Source organism: Alligator mississippiensis, chromosome 8 (assembly GCF_030867095.1).
Source record: "Alligator mississippiensis isolate rAllMis1 chromosome 8, rAllMis1, whole genome shotgun sequence".
Classification (NCBI taxonomy): domain Eukaryota; kingdom Metazoa; phylum Chordata; order Crocodylia; family Alligatoridae; genus Alligator; species Alligator mississippiensis.
The window spans coordinates 26044347-26060076 of record NC_081831.1 but is presented as its reverse complement, the minus strand read 5'-3'; the positions used below and the strand labels follow the sequence as shown (position 1 = coordinate 26060076).

The following is a 15730-nucleotide window of genomic DNA, read 5'->3' as shown; positions in this document are numbered from 1 at the left end:
CGCTTAAATCCCATGGGGCCCATATACCAATTAAGCCCCGCAAAGCCCAGGCACTAGTCAAGTCCCACAGGAGCTAGTTCTTGCTTCAATCCCACATGGCCCAGGCACCTGTAACTCACACATTTACTATTCTGAAAATGTCATCTGGGATTCCAGTTCTCTCCAGTGAGCCGTACAGATCATATCACATGTCCATCATGTAGTCTTTGAAATGTAATACATATATTTCCGTTCCCACAGAGTCTGCAGCCAATCCCTAGCCCTGATAACCACCTTTAGCCCAAGACCATAGTGGGGTTTTCTCAGACTGACATGGAGATCAGTTCGCTCTGGACTTCATTCCCCTGCATTTCTGGCAAAGGGTTTAGGGCAGTGGTGCTCAATCTTTTGTCTCTGCAGTTCAAGCTCTGCATGCCAGGCTTGAGCCCCAAGCAGCTTTGGCTGGCTCCCATTGGCCAGGATCAGACCCTGGAATCCTGCACCTCCCACAATGGGCTCCACACACCAGGATCAGACTCTGGGGCCTGAATTGGGGGAGGCTCTGTTCCCCTGGGCACCACCCGGGGTTACTAGGAATAACGGCCACAAATTGTTAGAGAAGATTCAGGCTGGACATCAAGAGAAATTACTTTACGGTTAGGGCTGCCAGGCTCTGGAATGGGCTCCCAAGTGAGGTGGTGCTCTCTCCTACCTTGGGGGTCTTCAAGAGGAGGCTGGACAGATATTTGGCTGGCGTGATGTAACCCCAGTACCAGTTCCTGCCCAGGGCAGGGGGTCGGACCTGGTGATCTGTTTAGGTCCCTCCTGACCTTAAGTACTATGATACTATGACTATGAGTACTATGATACTATGATATTTGTATTTTTGATAATTCCTCCTGAGGTGTAGCACCTTCCACCTCCACATTGAACTTTACCCTGTTAGCTCCAACCCAGATTTCCAGTCTGTAGAGATCCTTCTCAACTGCACTTCCATGCTCCAATGTGTTCACAGTCCTTCCTAGTTTTGCATCATCTGCAAACTTGCTCCAGAAGCTTTTTATGCTAGCATCCAAATCATTAACCAACATGCTGAACAGCACCAGGCCCAGGACAGACACCTATGGCACTCCACCCGACACCTCCTGCCGTTCTGACATGGACAATTATCCTTTGCTTGCAGCTATTGAGCTAGTTATCTATCCACCTTGTAGTTGTGTCCAGCCCACATTTCTCCAATTTGTTTATGAGAACAAATGTTTATATTTATTTGTTTATGCAGGACCCTGTCAAAAGCCTTGCTGAAGTCCTTATATGCTCTGGACACATCTACATGGGACACAGGTCAGTAAGGCTAACCTTAGAGGTGTGCAGGGCCTGGGGCATATCAGCCCATGCGGGGCCGAGGGAGGTGGTGAGTGTGATGAGCAGTCGGAGTGTGCAGTGGAAGGGCGGAGGGGCACGGTGAGCAGCTGGAGCATGGAGCCGGAAGCACATGATGGCCACAGTGGGACCTGTATAGCGCTGTCTGCAGGGGCCCCCACTAGGGACAGCCCTGACGGGACGCTTAAGGCCCATTGAACTAATTCTTCTGCGCATTAAGACAGCTGGCAGAAACCATGCTAATGCGCTAATGTGCAGTAGATTAGTCCAATGAGCATTAAGCATCACAAAAAAGTGCTCATTTGCACTAATGCACAGTAGCACCAATTACAGCACATCAGGTTAATACCTGTTATTACAGGTACTAAATTTAATGTGCTGTAATTACCGTGTATTAATGAATGTGTACATACGCCCTAAATCCACAGCATTCCCTTCATCCATCTAAGTAATAATTTGTCAAAGAAGGACACCAAGTTTGCTTGACACAACTTGTTTTCCATAAATCCATGCTAGCTGCTTGTGATCACTTTTTGACTTACTTGCTTACCTTTGTGCTGCTCTGTGGCTCTTTCTGAAAGTGGAATTGATTCTTCCAGTCCCTCCCCCTGTGAATTGTTCACTTTAGTGCTGGAGGCTTTGTTCCCCATCCCCCATGGGACTGTCAGGCCATGGCTTTGAACTCTTAGGCCTATGCCCAGTCCAGCATGGCAGCTTACTCCAGTGTGCCACCTCCCCACCAGAACATGGGGGCAAGTACAGGTGGCCAGAACCATACACCTGGGCCTAGCCACACAGCAACTCCCTGGCACCAGAGTGGCCAGCAACGGTCAGCGGATCTCCTATCCCTTCCCATATAAACCCCTGACCTAGAAGCGGAAATGTCTGGGCAGCAAGGCTCAATCTTGAACCTAGGCTGCTGCACACTTGGTTTGTGCTGCTATGGACTGGCAGATTCTCTGAGTACCTCACCCAGCTTGTCAATGGACCCCAAATTTGGCCTGACTCTCTGGATACCTGACCCAGCTCTGGCTTGACCTCCTAGATACCTAACCCAGCTAGCCCTCTGACCTTATGCTCTCCCTGATCCTCTGGATCTCTGACTCAGTTTCCCAGATGGATCTCCTGGCCTCTGACTTCCTGGCATCTCCCAATGCTGAGGTGACACCCAGACCTGCCCTTCTTACCATATTAGCCAGATCTTTCCAGTTCTTGTCAGATGGAAAAAAGGGCAGGAGTATGGTGGGGACACAAGGGTGCGAGTTTCCACTCTTACTCTAGGCCCCACAACTAACAGGGGCCCACAGCATCCTGTCCCTGAGAAACAGAGGAAGTCCAGGTGATGCAGCCCCTGCCCCACAATGCCTGGCTGTACAGTGCAGTTGTTCACTGACCACTGTTGTCCAAATACTTCAACAATTTGAACCAAATTTCTCCTCCCCACAGTGTGACCATAGGTGGGGCCAGCCTGGGGCAACTTATTCCACTGTCTAGGGGATCAGCCCGTCAGGGACCCAGGGACCCAAGTGTGAAAGGCATTGTGCGATTCATCCAGAAGGGGCTGACCTCAACATATGAAGCAGCATTTGGCTGCTATTCAGGGACAGAGCTAGGCACTGACAGGCCTTTCTGTCTCTAGAGTCTGGTACTCCAGGCCTCAAGGCCAGACTGAGAACTATGTCCCCTCAGCACCTTCCAGCCAGGAGCCCAGCACTGACCTCCAGTCCCCTCAGCATCCCAGCATCTAAAACCAAGAGGATAGAGGAGAAGAAGTCCTGGACTCCAAGTCCAAAGGTACGTTACAGGCCCTGGATAGTGTCCAACAGGGACCAGTCAGGGTTCTCATTCCCAATGATAGCCCCATCGTCACTCAGAGCTAAGAGAATCTCCTTCCTCCTGGGACAAGGGTGCAGAAAAGGGAGGCACAGAGAAGCAGGGACAGAGCCAGGAAGAGGAGCCAGGAGTCCTGACTCCTGCTCTAACTGACAGATACCCATTCCCCACAAGCGGTAGAGCCCAAGAAGCCCCTAATGCAGTACCCTGCTGGGACCACAGTGCTTCCCTCCCTGCCAGGTTGTGAATACTCTGGTGCCCTGTGTCCTGTGCCTCTGCCCCCTCCACCCTCCCTGCCCCTATCCCTGCCCCTGCCCTTGCCCCTGCCCCTGCCTCTGCATCAGCCATTCTTTCCAGGCAGGAATCTTCACTGGACTGCAGCTCTCAGCAGTTCTTAATCTGCTGGGCAAACCTCAGTTCCTGGAGGCACCTCCACGACGTTCTCATAGCCTCCTAGGACAAGCATGGTCTCAGCTGACAGAGGGGGAAGGTGAAGTGACTCATCCAAGGCCATTTGCTGAGTCAGTGGAAGAGATAAGAATAGAACTGAGGAGTCTTTCCTTCCCTTTCTTCTGCAATTGTGCTGTCTGTTAGCCATTCCTGGTAATGTCTCTCTCCTGTTTCACTGCACTCCAGGCTGTTTTAGCTCTAGCTTAAAACCTTAACTCAGGTGTGGTAATATTAATTCAGATTGCATTGACTGATGCTGAAATATTAAAGGCACTGTCAAGATGCCCAATCTAAATAAGAGATGTGCATTTAACTATAATGACTACAGGACTAATGACACAAGAACTTTTGACTATTTTTGCCTACTTTGTTATTTTTTTTAAAGCTTAATATATATTCTAGCTGCTACTTTACTGACTCAGGCTATGCAACTGCATAGTCATGAGTTGTCCATGTGTGTAGGGCTATATGCCCAGGAACAAAATTCTAACCTGAGCATAAGGGGGCTTTGGCAACCAAAAGCACCTTGTAGACTACCAGATTTGTGTGCCTAGATGATCAGAAAGGGAACAGAGTGCTACCTTTAGTGCAGAACCCAGCTTTCACTCCAAGACTAAGTCAGAGTCACCTTAACCCATTCTTTCCTAGTGCACAAGAAAGACAAGGAAACTGAGGTATTCACCATTATTGTAATGATGGCTGGCACCCTGATGGCTGACACTGGTGCTGTCAGTAGGGCTGGTGTCTCCCCTGACAGGGCCATCACAATCAGCAGCTTCTGTGGGTGCCCTCCCGCCCCAGATTCAGGAGGCACCAGTCACTCATGCCTGTGTCCCTCAGAGCAGGGCAGTGTCTGCATTTCCCAGGTGTCTCATGGGCAGGGCTTTGGGAAGATGGAGCATGTCAGAGACCGGGTCCCAGAAGCCCACAAACATGAACATAAACAACAGCCCCTCCAGGTCATTACACCTCTAGGAGCTGGGGCAGAGGAGATGAGAATGTAAGAGGGAGAGAATCCTGGCTTTCAGGACAGACAGATGCAGCTCCACTGACCTTCCCACTAAGCTCCTCCTGTTCTCCCATTCATCACTGCACAGATGCACCATGCAGAGGCTGCTTCCTTTTCTGGACTCACCATCCTTTCGGAGCAACTCACACATGGCAAATGACTCTGTCTTAGCTCTTTGGGGACATGGCCAAGGAGACCTTCTGGAGCCATTTCCAGACATGCTGGTAGGTCGGTGCCTCCTGGAGCAACTGAGACAAGAGTTCCATTTTCGACAGCTCTGCGGATATATTGAACGCAAAGGCAAGATGTAAATGAACCCTTTCTCCCCTCACCTCCTCCTCCACAGCCCCCAAAATGGAATCTCTCTGCAGTTGCCAATAGACATCAGCTTCTTTCTGCCAGGGACGTGGCAGCATCAGCTAGTCATTACGGTCCTTTGGGTATGATGATCCCTGGGTAGGCACCCAGGTGCTCTGCCATCAATGCACAACTCTACTTAGGGCTCCCTTGACTGTCAGCAATCAGGGCTCCATGCAGGGGGAGGCAGGGATATAAACCAGGGGGCTCTTTGCTGCTGAAGAGTACAGGCTATAGCTCTATATTGTCACTCTAAGAAAAGGGTGGGCAATTATTTGGGCTGGAGGGCCACTTAAGGAGTTTGAGTGATCTGTTGCAGGCTTGGAGGTGGGGGTTTGCTGACAAGGCCCAATGCAGTGTGGGGAGGGTGGTTATGCTAACCCAGTCCAGCACAGTGGGGAGGCAACTGGGGGCACCAGACAAAGCAAGTGGGCAGGTGGGGTCTCTGTTAAGACCAGCCTGGGACCCCTGCAAGCAGGGCATGCTTGGCCAGGCAGATGGGATGGGACTGTGGGCAGGCAGGAAGCAGATCTAGTGTGACCACCCATCCCTAATTGGACGAGACAGTCCTCAAATGCAAAAATCAAGTCCCAGTCCCAGGCTGAATGATTCTGAACAGCATTTGTCCTGGATTTTCCATTTTTCATTTCATTTTTCCTTTCCATTTTTAAAAAGTGGTTGCCCTAAGCAGATTGCAGCTCTGCCCCAGGTCCCTACCCATCCATCTTGCTCCTGGATGCCACTTCCTACCCGTCCACCCACACCCTCATCCCATTTGCATGGCTGAGCATGCCTTGCCCCCTAGGCTCCCAGGCAGGACTCCATGGAGACCCTGCCTGTCCACCCTCTCTGTCCAGCACCCCCAGTAGTGGGTGCAGGGCAGACTGGAAGTGGCAGCAGGGCAGAGAGTCTGGCCACCATGGCGCTCTTACCCCACCATGCCCTTGGGGTGATGAAACTGGCAGCATGTGCCATGGCCCAGGCTGCCTCCCAAACCTGGGCCAGGCAGGGCCAATGGACCCACTGCACACTGGATTTAGCCAGGGGGCCATATTTTGCCCACCTCTGCTCTAATATGAGCCTATGAGTCACTACATGAGGAGCTTGCTATGATTCATGGGTGGAACCTGCCTGGGCAGAGAGGGCCTGGTGTCTAGGGGGAACGATCACATTTCTTCCATCCTACTGAGCACCAACAGCTTCCAGGCTTCCATGGTCATTGCTGCTCGGATAGGGGCAGTAGTCCATGACACAGGGGACAGAACTGCCTAGGTGTGATGGCTCGGACCTGCATCTGGCTGCGCACCTTCCATGTCCCCTTGTGCCCCAGCCTCTGAGTGTGCAAGTGGGTAGTTTTTGTATTGCATCTGCAGTCTGCCTTTTATCCCATGTGCTGTCAAGAATGAAAACCTCATCCCAGTTGCTGCCAAAATCCTCTCAATCCTATGATGGGTGCATTTGGAAAGTGCAAAGAAAAAAAGATTTGTCTTGCTGAGGATGGAGTTTTCATTACAAGCCTAGGAAACAGCCAGAATGGGGCATTTCTCTAAATCTTCCTCTGTCCTGGAAAGTGAAGCATGTTGAAAAACAGGTCAGCTCGTGGGTTATGAGTCCGGGCAGATACACATGCACACTGGGGCAGATCGTACTTGAAATCAAGTCAGCAGGTGGCAGTTAGCCCAGCCATACACATTCTTTCCTGATTCCAGCTTGTCATAGCTGGGAGCTCTGTGGAAGAGGTAAAACACAAAGTTATTGCCCCCCCCTTGCTTTCCTGCCTCTCCCCCAACACACGTGGCTGGTAGAGGCAGTCAGAGCATAGGCTGGAATTGGATTTTGCTCAGTTACTGTATGCCTCTAGCCTGGCAGCAGAGCTAGCCTGACCTGCCCACTCAGTGCCACCTGGATATATGCCAGTATGGCCACACTGGAGTCACAGCCACTGGTCAGGGATAATCTAGGCACAGCTATGCCTATGTTGTACTATGGATATTTGCCATGTCTCTGGGCTTCACTGCTTGCCACCCACTACCTCCCCATTTCCTGCTACATGTGTCAGTGTGTTTTTCAGCCTTCCCAGAGCCATTGAGTGTTGGTTACAGCCAAGGCAGGGAAATTTGATTGAGCTGTGCTGATGCTCTGACAAAACTGGAGGTTCCTGGCTAGCAGGGTCTTGCCCATCTGTTCAGGGTCAGACCGATGCCATATTTGGGGTCAGAAAGGAATTTTACACCATGGTCAGATTGGTATAGATTATGGGGGGGGGGGGGGGGGTCCTTCCTCTGTAGCAGGGGCATGGCCCTCTAACCAAGAACATTGTGATTATATATTGACAACATTTTAGAGAAGCAGGACATTGGCTGCCATGGTTCACATGCTGTACCTGTAGCAAGTTAGGGTTATAGGTGTGTGTTGTGTTAGGGTTGACAGCAGTCTTATGTGGAGTTTAGATTATGGTTTGTATGGAGTGGTTTGGATAGGGATGGCCCTGCCTCAGGCAGGGGGTTGGACTACTGAATAACCCATGGAGGTCCCTTCCAGCCCTATGTCTCTATGACTATGACTCCCTGTAGTGGTCTCAAGCAGATCTGTAAGTGGACACAGAAAGGTGCCCGAGTGGATGACTGGATTTGAAGAGTTCAAGGAGACAGGAGGGCAAAGTGGTGCTCAGGAATGTCATGGCAGGGCATACAGCCTTTGCCTTGGAGACAGTCCCTTAGATCTCTATTTCTCTCCTCGCAGCACCAGCTCCAGCCCAGCCTGAGAAGGGGCAATGACACCTCGGTGACTGAATTCTTCCTGGTTGGATTCTCTCTGCCCCTACAGCTGCGCTATGTCCTGTTTACTGTCCTTCTCCTCATCTACATCATCACACTGATGGCCAACATGCTCATCTTGATGGCCATTGGGCTAGACAGTGCCCTGCACACCCCCATGTACTTCTTCCTGTTCACCTTCTCTCTCTCTGAGACCTGCTACACCTTTGTCGTCATCCCCAATATGCTGGCCATGTTGCTGTCCAAGGGCAAACTCATCTCCTTGCCTGGCTGTGCCCTGCAGATGTTCTTCTTTGGGACCCTTGCCAGTACCAACTGCTTCCTGCTGGCAGTGATGGGCTATGATCGCTATGTGGCCATTTGCCACCCCCTGCACTACCCAGTGCTGATGAGCCCATGTGCCTGTGCCGGACTGGTGGTTGCCTGTTTCCTCAGTGGTGTCCTGTTTTCCATTGTAATAGTTTACCTCATATTCCACCTGTCATACTGTGGCCCCAACACAATCAACCATTTCTTCTGTGACACCTCCCCGGTGCTCCAGCTGGCCTGCACTGACAGCAGCCTCCCAGAAGGTGTTGTGTTCCTTGCTGGCATACTGTTCCTTGTCATGGCACTACTACTGATCCTGATCTCCTACATCCTCATCCTTACTGCCATCTTCAAGATCTCCTCGGCCAAGGGCCGGCACAAGGCCTTCTCTACCTGTGTTGCCCACTTGACTGTAGTCGTTGTGCATTACAGCTGTGCTGCCATAGAATACCTAAGGCCCAAATCCATCCACTCACCAGAGCAGGACAAGCTCATTGCCATATCCTACACACTCTTCACTCCCCTGCTCAACCCCATGGTGTACAGCCTGAGAAACAAGGACGTGAGATGGGCCCTTCAAAGAACAATGGCCAAGATATTCTTCCCCCAGAGGTTATAACAGAAACCAGAGTCCCACTGTCAGTCACACCAGTCCTGCCTGTACCCAAGGCTCCAAAGTGAAATTTCGGACAAGTCTGTGGTGCTGCTGCAAGGTTAAATACTACCATTCAAGGGGTCCTAGTGCATCGGAGCAGATTCAACAGACTCTATTAATCAAGAAACAAGCTTTAGTTCAAGCACCCCTGCCACCATTTTTCAGTGTGGGGATGCTGATACACGAGATGCGGCAGCACTCCATGTGGATCTTGGAACCACTCTAATTAAAGCACTGCCCCCCCATACTCCTAGAGCAGGTGTAAACGTGCTTTAAGGATGCCTGTAGACGTATAGGGATGCTGCTCTGACATGCTGTAATTTTAGCAAGTCAAAGCAGACTCGATTAATTAAGTCTGTTGGAGCATGCTAATTAATATGCTCCAGCAGCCTCCACATCTTGTGTATTCAGTGTCCCCACACTTCAAAATGGTGGCAGAGTGCTTTTTGGCTCATTGAACAAGTTTTAGTTAAAGTGCCCCGCTGCCATTTTAAAGCATGGGGATGCTGAATACACGAGACATTGTGGGTGCTTTAATTAAAGCAGTTATTGGAGCCGCTCTATCCCCGGAGCGCATGTAAAGACACCCTAACGTACTAAGTACACTGCCTGTTTGGAGAGTGAGATAGTTCATGTTGTAGAAACTCCTGCCCAGGACACTAGAGTACCTAGCATGGCCTGAATGGCCTGAGGATTGTCCTGGACCTGGTTGCAGATGCAGGGGCAGGGAGGGGGAGTGTTCAGGAAACTTTGTGAGGCAGGCTGTGAGTGGAAGTAGAGGAGAGAGCTCTTGGGGCACAGGACTCACTGGAAAGGCAGGCTGGCATGTGTGAGCAGGGAGCTTCCTGCTGCTGTGTGACCCTGCTGCATCCAGGGAATTGGGCCTGTGTGCACTATTGCCATAAATAAACCAGGTTGCACCAGCATAACACCTGACTCAGTGTCTGTTTGTCCTACTTATGGAAACAACCTGGGAAAGGCCTCCAGTTCTGATAAGTGGCCTGATCCCCAAAGGTCACACTGTCATTGTCAGAATGGAGCAGGCTTCAGGCCATGACACATGATTTAGTGCTGCAGACAGAGGGAAATTCACTCCATGCAGAGAGATAGCAGTAGGCCAGACACCATGCAGCTCACAGCCCACCCCACAGGGCTGGACCCCTCAGGGGAGATGAAAGCCGTGCTGCCCAATGAGATCCTTTTCTCAGAGCTGAAACCCTCACTCTGTACAGGACTCTTGTGGAGAGATGGGTGTCGAGGAATGGGCCACTTGTGCGCTGTGCACGGAACTGCCTGAGCTACTGGTAGTAGATAACAAACAGAGCAGGGAGGCCTAAATCCTGCACCTCAAAGTTAATATGATCTAGGCTCAGCCACCAACTCTATCCTGGCACTGGAGCCTAATGAGTGTGGTCTCTCACAACAGAACAGAGAGATGCTTGCTTATACCAATACATACACCCAAGGCCCAAGAGCCAAGGGAGGAGGAGTGTAATATATTATATTGCTGCCTCATATTGGGACAGAAGCATGAGAGGGAAGGGCATAGGCTGTGTGAGCTGGGGTGGTCACTTGCCATGTCCCTATAAACCCTTTCATTCCAATAAGCTAGTACCACAGCATGCAAACTGACAATCTGGTGCCTACATCCCTGTGCTCGTAGGGCTTCAATGGGCCTTGTGCTGCAGGCAGCCAGGGTGGCAGCTTGGGGGATGCAGGCCTGGTGCTGGGCCCTCCCAGGGGAGAGGGGAGAGAGGGACGGACCTCTGCCTTGTGCTGGGCCCAGGGGCAATGGCACGTTTCCTTGCTGTCATGGAGGCCTTGGAAAATCCCCTCACAGCCAAAGGTCCAAAGCCTGGTTAAAGCTGCTGGGTTTGTTAACCACTGTGCTTTCAGGCAGTGAGATTACTTCTGACCTAACAACTAAATAAAGGGATGGGGAGTGTTTGGGAAACAGCCAGAGCAGGCTGTGAGTGGAAGCAGGGGGCAGAGCTGCTGGGGCATAAGACTGGCTAGAAGAGCAGGCTGGGCATGTGTGAACAGGGAGCTGCCTGCAGCTGTGTGAGCTTGCTGTGTCCAGGGAAATGGGCTGGTGTGTGCAACTGCTGTGAATAAACAGATTGCCTCAACATCATGCCTGACTTTCAGTGTCCATTTCTCCAGATGGGAATAACCCAGCAAGGCCTCCAGTGCTCATGAACCCGCCTGTAATAGAACCAAAAAGCATAGAAAAGTCACTCCTGTGACCTCCTGGAAGGGACCTCAGGAGATCACAGGAGGTCAGCAACCCAAAGCAAAGGTGTAGGAAGGGCAGAGCCCCCAGGGCCCAAACCTCAGCTCTTGGGCAGCTCTGGCTCCAGCCACAGGAGCCCAGGGGGATGAGAAAGATGGCAAGGAAGCCAGGTCTAGATGTGCAGAAGGCTTTTCAGAGTCACCTTTCCAGGGACAGCCATTCAAGCCTCCCCTCATTGTGCCCAAGGAAACCAGCCCTAATGCACTGGCTTTCTCCTTGCCTCCCAGCCCTTCATCCCAAGGCAGGGCAGGGAATTTCCTTGTCCAGAGGACTCTGCAATTTCTTTCTTTCAGCAGAAAGTGGGCTCTTGCCAAGGGCACATCTGCTCCTTGGCCAGGGGACAGTAGATATGAAGCAAGCCATTGTTTTGCTGTAAGTGTGGGGAAGATGAGCGTGTAGCCACAAAGTGCCAAAATGCAGACAATCCCATTTTAGTTGAAGCCTAGTTGGGAAGTCAGGAAAGGAGTAGGGACAAGGGGGTAAAGTCACCCAAACCCTGAAAATTTGAAGACTCCAATATAGCCAGGCTAACCACTTCAGATCCCTCAGGGATTAGCAGGACCCCAAGTAGAGGTCTTGGTGAAAATAGAAGGGATAGGGTGTCCTGCTGTCCTTGAAAGTGGGTTGCAGGTAACCATCATTTTAAAGTCATTTTACAATTAAAACCTGAGACATTTACCCACTATCATTGACTGTCTGATCTAAGCAAAAAGGAATACCCTTATAACAGGTATGTCATAAGCCAACTGGAATTTCCAGAGGAAACTGTTGGGATTAAGAAAGAAGTACCCAGTGTTGGATTGATGTGCCCAGACCCCAAGAGAATTTGAGGCATCTGTGGTAACAGGGACTAACTCCAGGCTTTTCAAGGTGCTGGCCCAGTATTGTAAATAAAAAGCAGGGGAGCGCTATTTTAATACCCTGAAGATGCATTCATCTTGTTTACTGGCCTATAGAAAAATGGAGAAGACCATTGAAAGCAGTGTCTGGGATGTTAAGGTATGAGGGGCTGACTCCTAAGGCAGTACCTGCCACAAGTGAAAGTCAGTTGCTTGCCACTAGCACTTGTCTGAACCAGAACAGTGATAAACTGGTTCTGGTAGAGCAGCCATATGCAAGGGTTACTAAAAGTGATCCCGGTCCTTACAGGTATTACTACATTACTGGAGGTTTGTATTCAGGTGTCAATCCTGGTAATACATGAGTATACCACAGACCTTACAATAAAACCTGGGCAAAAGGTAGCAGACCTTTTGGAAACTGCTGGTGTCACAGACCTTCAGTGTGAGACTGAAGCATCAGATAGACCCTAAATGGTTTAATTTTGGAGATTCACCAGTGCCTCCGGCGTGGAAAGACTGCTTGAGGAAGAAACTCCATGAGAGATCCAAAGTGTGTTCACTACATTAGGATGTACTACATTAGGCTTCACCCTCCTCCTTTTAGAGAAACTTTCAAAAGATTGTTTTCACCACATTGGAAGATATGTGATGCCATCTTCAGGAGTCAATAGACAATGGCATCATCACTGAAGCCTGTATCCCTTTGGCATCATGCATTGTCATTGTCATTGTCCCCTGAATACTTGTACTGTAAGTCTGGCAACAGATGTTGCCTATGTGCCATCATCCATGCCCTTTGTCACACCACAAATGCTTTTGTTTGTGGCCACAACAAAAAGTAGTAATAATATGTGCCACTTTTTTCATTGCAGACATCTATTTGCTTTATAGCTTTTGAGGCCCTGGTGAGGGTTCTGGTGAGACCTGGCCCTGGGACAGACCTCTGCTCAGAGCCATGTGGGGAGGAGGATGTGAGGGTATCAAGGTCTGGCCTGCTTTCAGACCCCCATCCACCCTCATTCTGGGTCTACTGAAGGAGATGGTGCCTTTGCTGGGTGTTGGGGTTCTGGGTTCAGGAAGCGAAGTAGCTCAGTGCAGCATGGGGCCCTGGAGAGCCTCACAAATCATGGCCATATCTGCCACTAGTGAGTCAAGCTGGGGCTGGGGCTGGGGCTGGGGCTGGGGCCAGGCAGGACCAGGTTGCCCTGAAGCAGGGAGTTCTGGAGCAAACTGCAGCCCTGCTGGGGGAACCCCTCTGGCTGGCTGCCACAGCCATGGCTGGTTTAGGCAGCCATGGGGTCAGCAGGCCTTTCTCATCAGGAGCCCAGCGGCAGTGTTAGATCCAGAGGGGGAAGGGGCCCTGTCCTAACTGGAGGTGAAACCAGAACTTTCCCAGCAACCAGGGCAGTTCTGCTCCCTCCCCCATAAGTGATGGGTCAGTCTGCCTCCCCACAACCCTGGCCTAGGAAGGGGATATGGGGACGCCGCAGCTGCTTGCACAGGCCATTGAGAGTAGGGTGGGGAGTCTGTGGAGCAGAGATGGGGCAGGGGGACCACTGTCTTACTTGCTGGGGGTGGGGGCCAGAGATGTGAAGAAGTGGGTACAGAATTCATTACTGACATAGCCATGGTTTGGGGAGCTCCTGCACCAGGGCAGAGCCCTGTCATGCTGTTAGCATGCGTCTGCTCCAGGACAGCTGGCCCCAGTGAGATGCCATCAGGTATCTTGTGTCTGGCCCTAGTCACCCCCATCTATGGAAGGTGAGTGTGAGCCAGGTCAGGCGCCGAGAGAGGAGAGGTTCCCAACCATTGGCATGGTGAATGTCTAACATCCCAGGACAGCAAGTCCAATGTGGGAAAGGAAGTGCTGTCTAGCTGCTCTGTAGGAGCCCCAAATAATTCCCAGCCAGGAATCCAAAGGCACAGAAGTCCCAGCCTGCAGCGGCACTGGGCAGCACCTGAGCTAGGGGCTGGAGCCCAGGGCAAGGGGCTGCTCCTGGCCTAGTCCAACCCCCAGTGTCCCCTCTGCACGTCATACAGAGAGAACATGTCCTGCCTGGAGACCCCAGTGCCTGAAGTGATGGCTATGTAACTGGTGCCAAGCACTCATAGCCGCTGCAGCTAACAGTACGGTGGCAGATGACAGCATCTCCAGACACAGGGCCCCTTAGGTGCTCAGCTGTGGATTTTGTTGCCTCCTTTGAGGTTCCCACATGAGAACATTTTTCCCCAGGACCTCTGTCTCTCTGCCTGTAATGCAGGAAACAGGTTCTCTTTTGATCTGCAGGCCTGGCCAGGCTGAAACCCCTCCCTTGTGTGCCTTGCATCTCCTCACTCTCTCTCCTCAGGCTACCCAGACACAGCTGGCCCTGCTGAACCCTGAAGGAGCCAGCGCTGGCTGGCTGTGCCACTGTGCTCCTGGCAGCAAGAACAACTGCCTGGCTCTTCCCTGCTGCTGCAGCAGCTCCGTTCCAGCACAAGCCTTGGTGATGGACACCAAACCCACCAGCGCTGTCTTGGCCCAGCCCCTGAGGCCCAGGAAAAGCTACTGGGGCTGGGGGGACTGAGAGCAGTGAGCGGGCTGGTGGTGGGGAAAGGGAAGCATGTGCTTCTCCTTGAGGAGAGTGATGCTGTGCTGTGCTGTGCTGTGCTGTGCTGTGCTGTGCTGTGTGAGCTCCCCCCACCCCATGCTCCCAGAGGTAGTGGGCCTGCCTTGGATAAAGCATCCCCACGAGCTCTGTGAGCAGAACCCCTCTGCCACCCCAAGAGGAAGCTGTCCAATGGTTCTGCTGTGCCAGAGCCTCTGCCACAGGGGGAGCTGGACTCGAGTGCCGCTTTCATGGCCTTGGATTCTCCAGAGCTCTGCCAGTGCCCTGTGGAGCTGGCAGAGGTGGCTGCCAACAGGTCAGCAGCTGCTGTGTCTGCACAGGAAAGGAAGGGACCGCTGTAGAGGTGAGACTCATTCACGTGCCGTGCCAGAAGGCTGCAGAGACCCCAAGCTAACATGTTGCCTCCACACCTAGGACTGAGGTGAGCAGGGTTCAAGCACTGCTGTGATCCCTGGGCATGCCTCCCACCCCCTGATACTCTACTAGGGAGCACAGAAAAGTGTACCCCTGACTGTGGAAATGGCCTGGCTGTTCCCCTCCTCATTCCTGTTCTCCTTGCACAATCCCTGCCTTCCCTGGGCTCCCAGACAGTCCAAAGCCAGGAGGGTAGGGCTGCTGGGCCACAAAGCAGCCAGGAGCTCACTTTCCCTGACCCCTTTAAGCACAATGTCTGCTTAGTGACCTTAAGTGCCCTGGTGAATCTGGCCCATGCAGGCCGGGAGGCACATGCATGGCTGTGGGGTGAGTGTGGAGCGAAGGAGAGATCTCGTGATACCTTCACTGTCCCCTGTAGGAGAGCAAGGCAGGAGCTGAGCAGAAGTAAAGGGTTACACAAAGGTGATGCCCCACCCTCCAGCACAGCACTGGCACTGCCTAGCATCCCCTTTCTGTAAGCAGGGGTGAGCAAGGCAAAAGATGTAAATGGTAGGAATCCATGGAGAGGTGGAGGTCTTAGTGCCCTGGGGCTGGGGCTGGGGCTGGGGCTGGGGCCAGGGCTTGTGGGACAGGCTCCCCATCCTGACAAGGCCTGGGAGTCCTAACAAGCTGCTGTTCTGCACGGGGGCAAAGCAAGACCCTTCACAAGGACAGACCCATGAGAGCAAATGGGGGGGAGAGAAAGAGAGAGTCCTGCCCCAGACGGAGAGAAACCAGCAGCAGAGCATTTTCCCTGGGGTGGGGCCTGTTCCTCCACATACCAGACCTGAGGACACTCATTTGGGAGAGAAAAAGCCAA

The 15730-nt window shown here is 52.0% G+C and overlaps 1 protein-coding gene across 1 annotated transcript; it reads left to right on the top strand.

Annotated features, from left to right (window-relative positions):
* The first annotated feature begins 3039 nt into the window (after positions 1-3039).
* Positions 3040-8716, top strand: LOC102570737 (olfactory receptor 10K1). Its single transcript, XM_019485776.2, has 2 exons — positions 3040-3156; positions 7754-8716. Exons 1-2 carry the CDS (start codon positions 3040-3042, stop codon positions 8714-8716), a joined length of 1080 nt encoding a protein of 359 aa, XP_019341321.2.
* Positions 8717-15730: the final 7014 nt, after the last annotated feature.

Bases quoted from the DNA above. Each gene is read 5' to 3' on its own strand.
- LOC102570737 (XM_019485776.2), top strand. From the start codon at position 3,040: ATGTCCCCTCAGCACCTTCCAGCCAGGAGCCCAGCACTGACCTCCAGT. The intron at 3,157-7,753 runs GTACGTTACAGG...CTCTCCTCGCAG, and splicing joins CCTGGACTCCAAGTCCAAAG to CACCAGCTCCAGCCCAGCCT.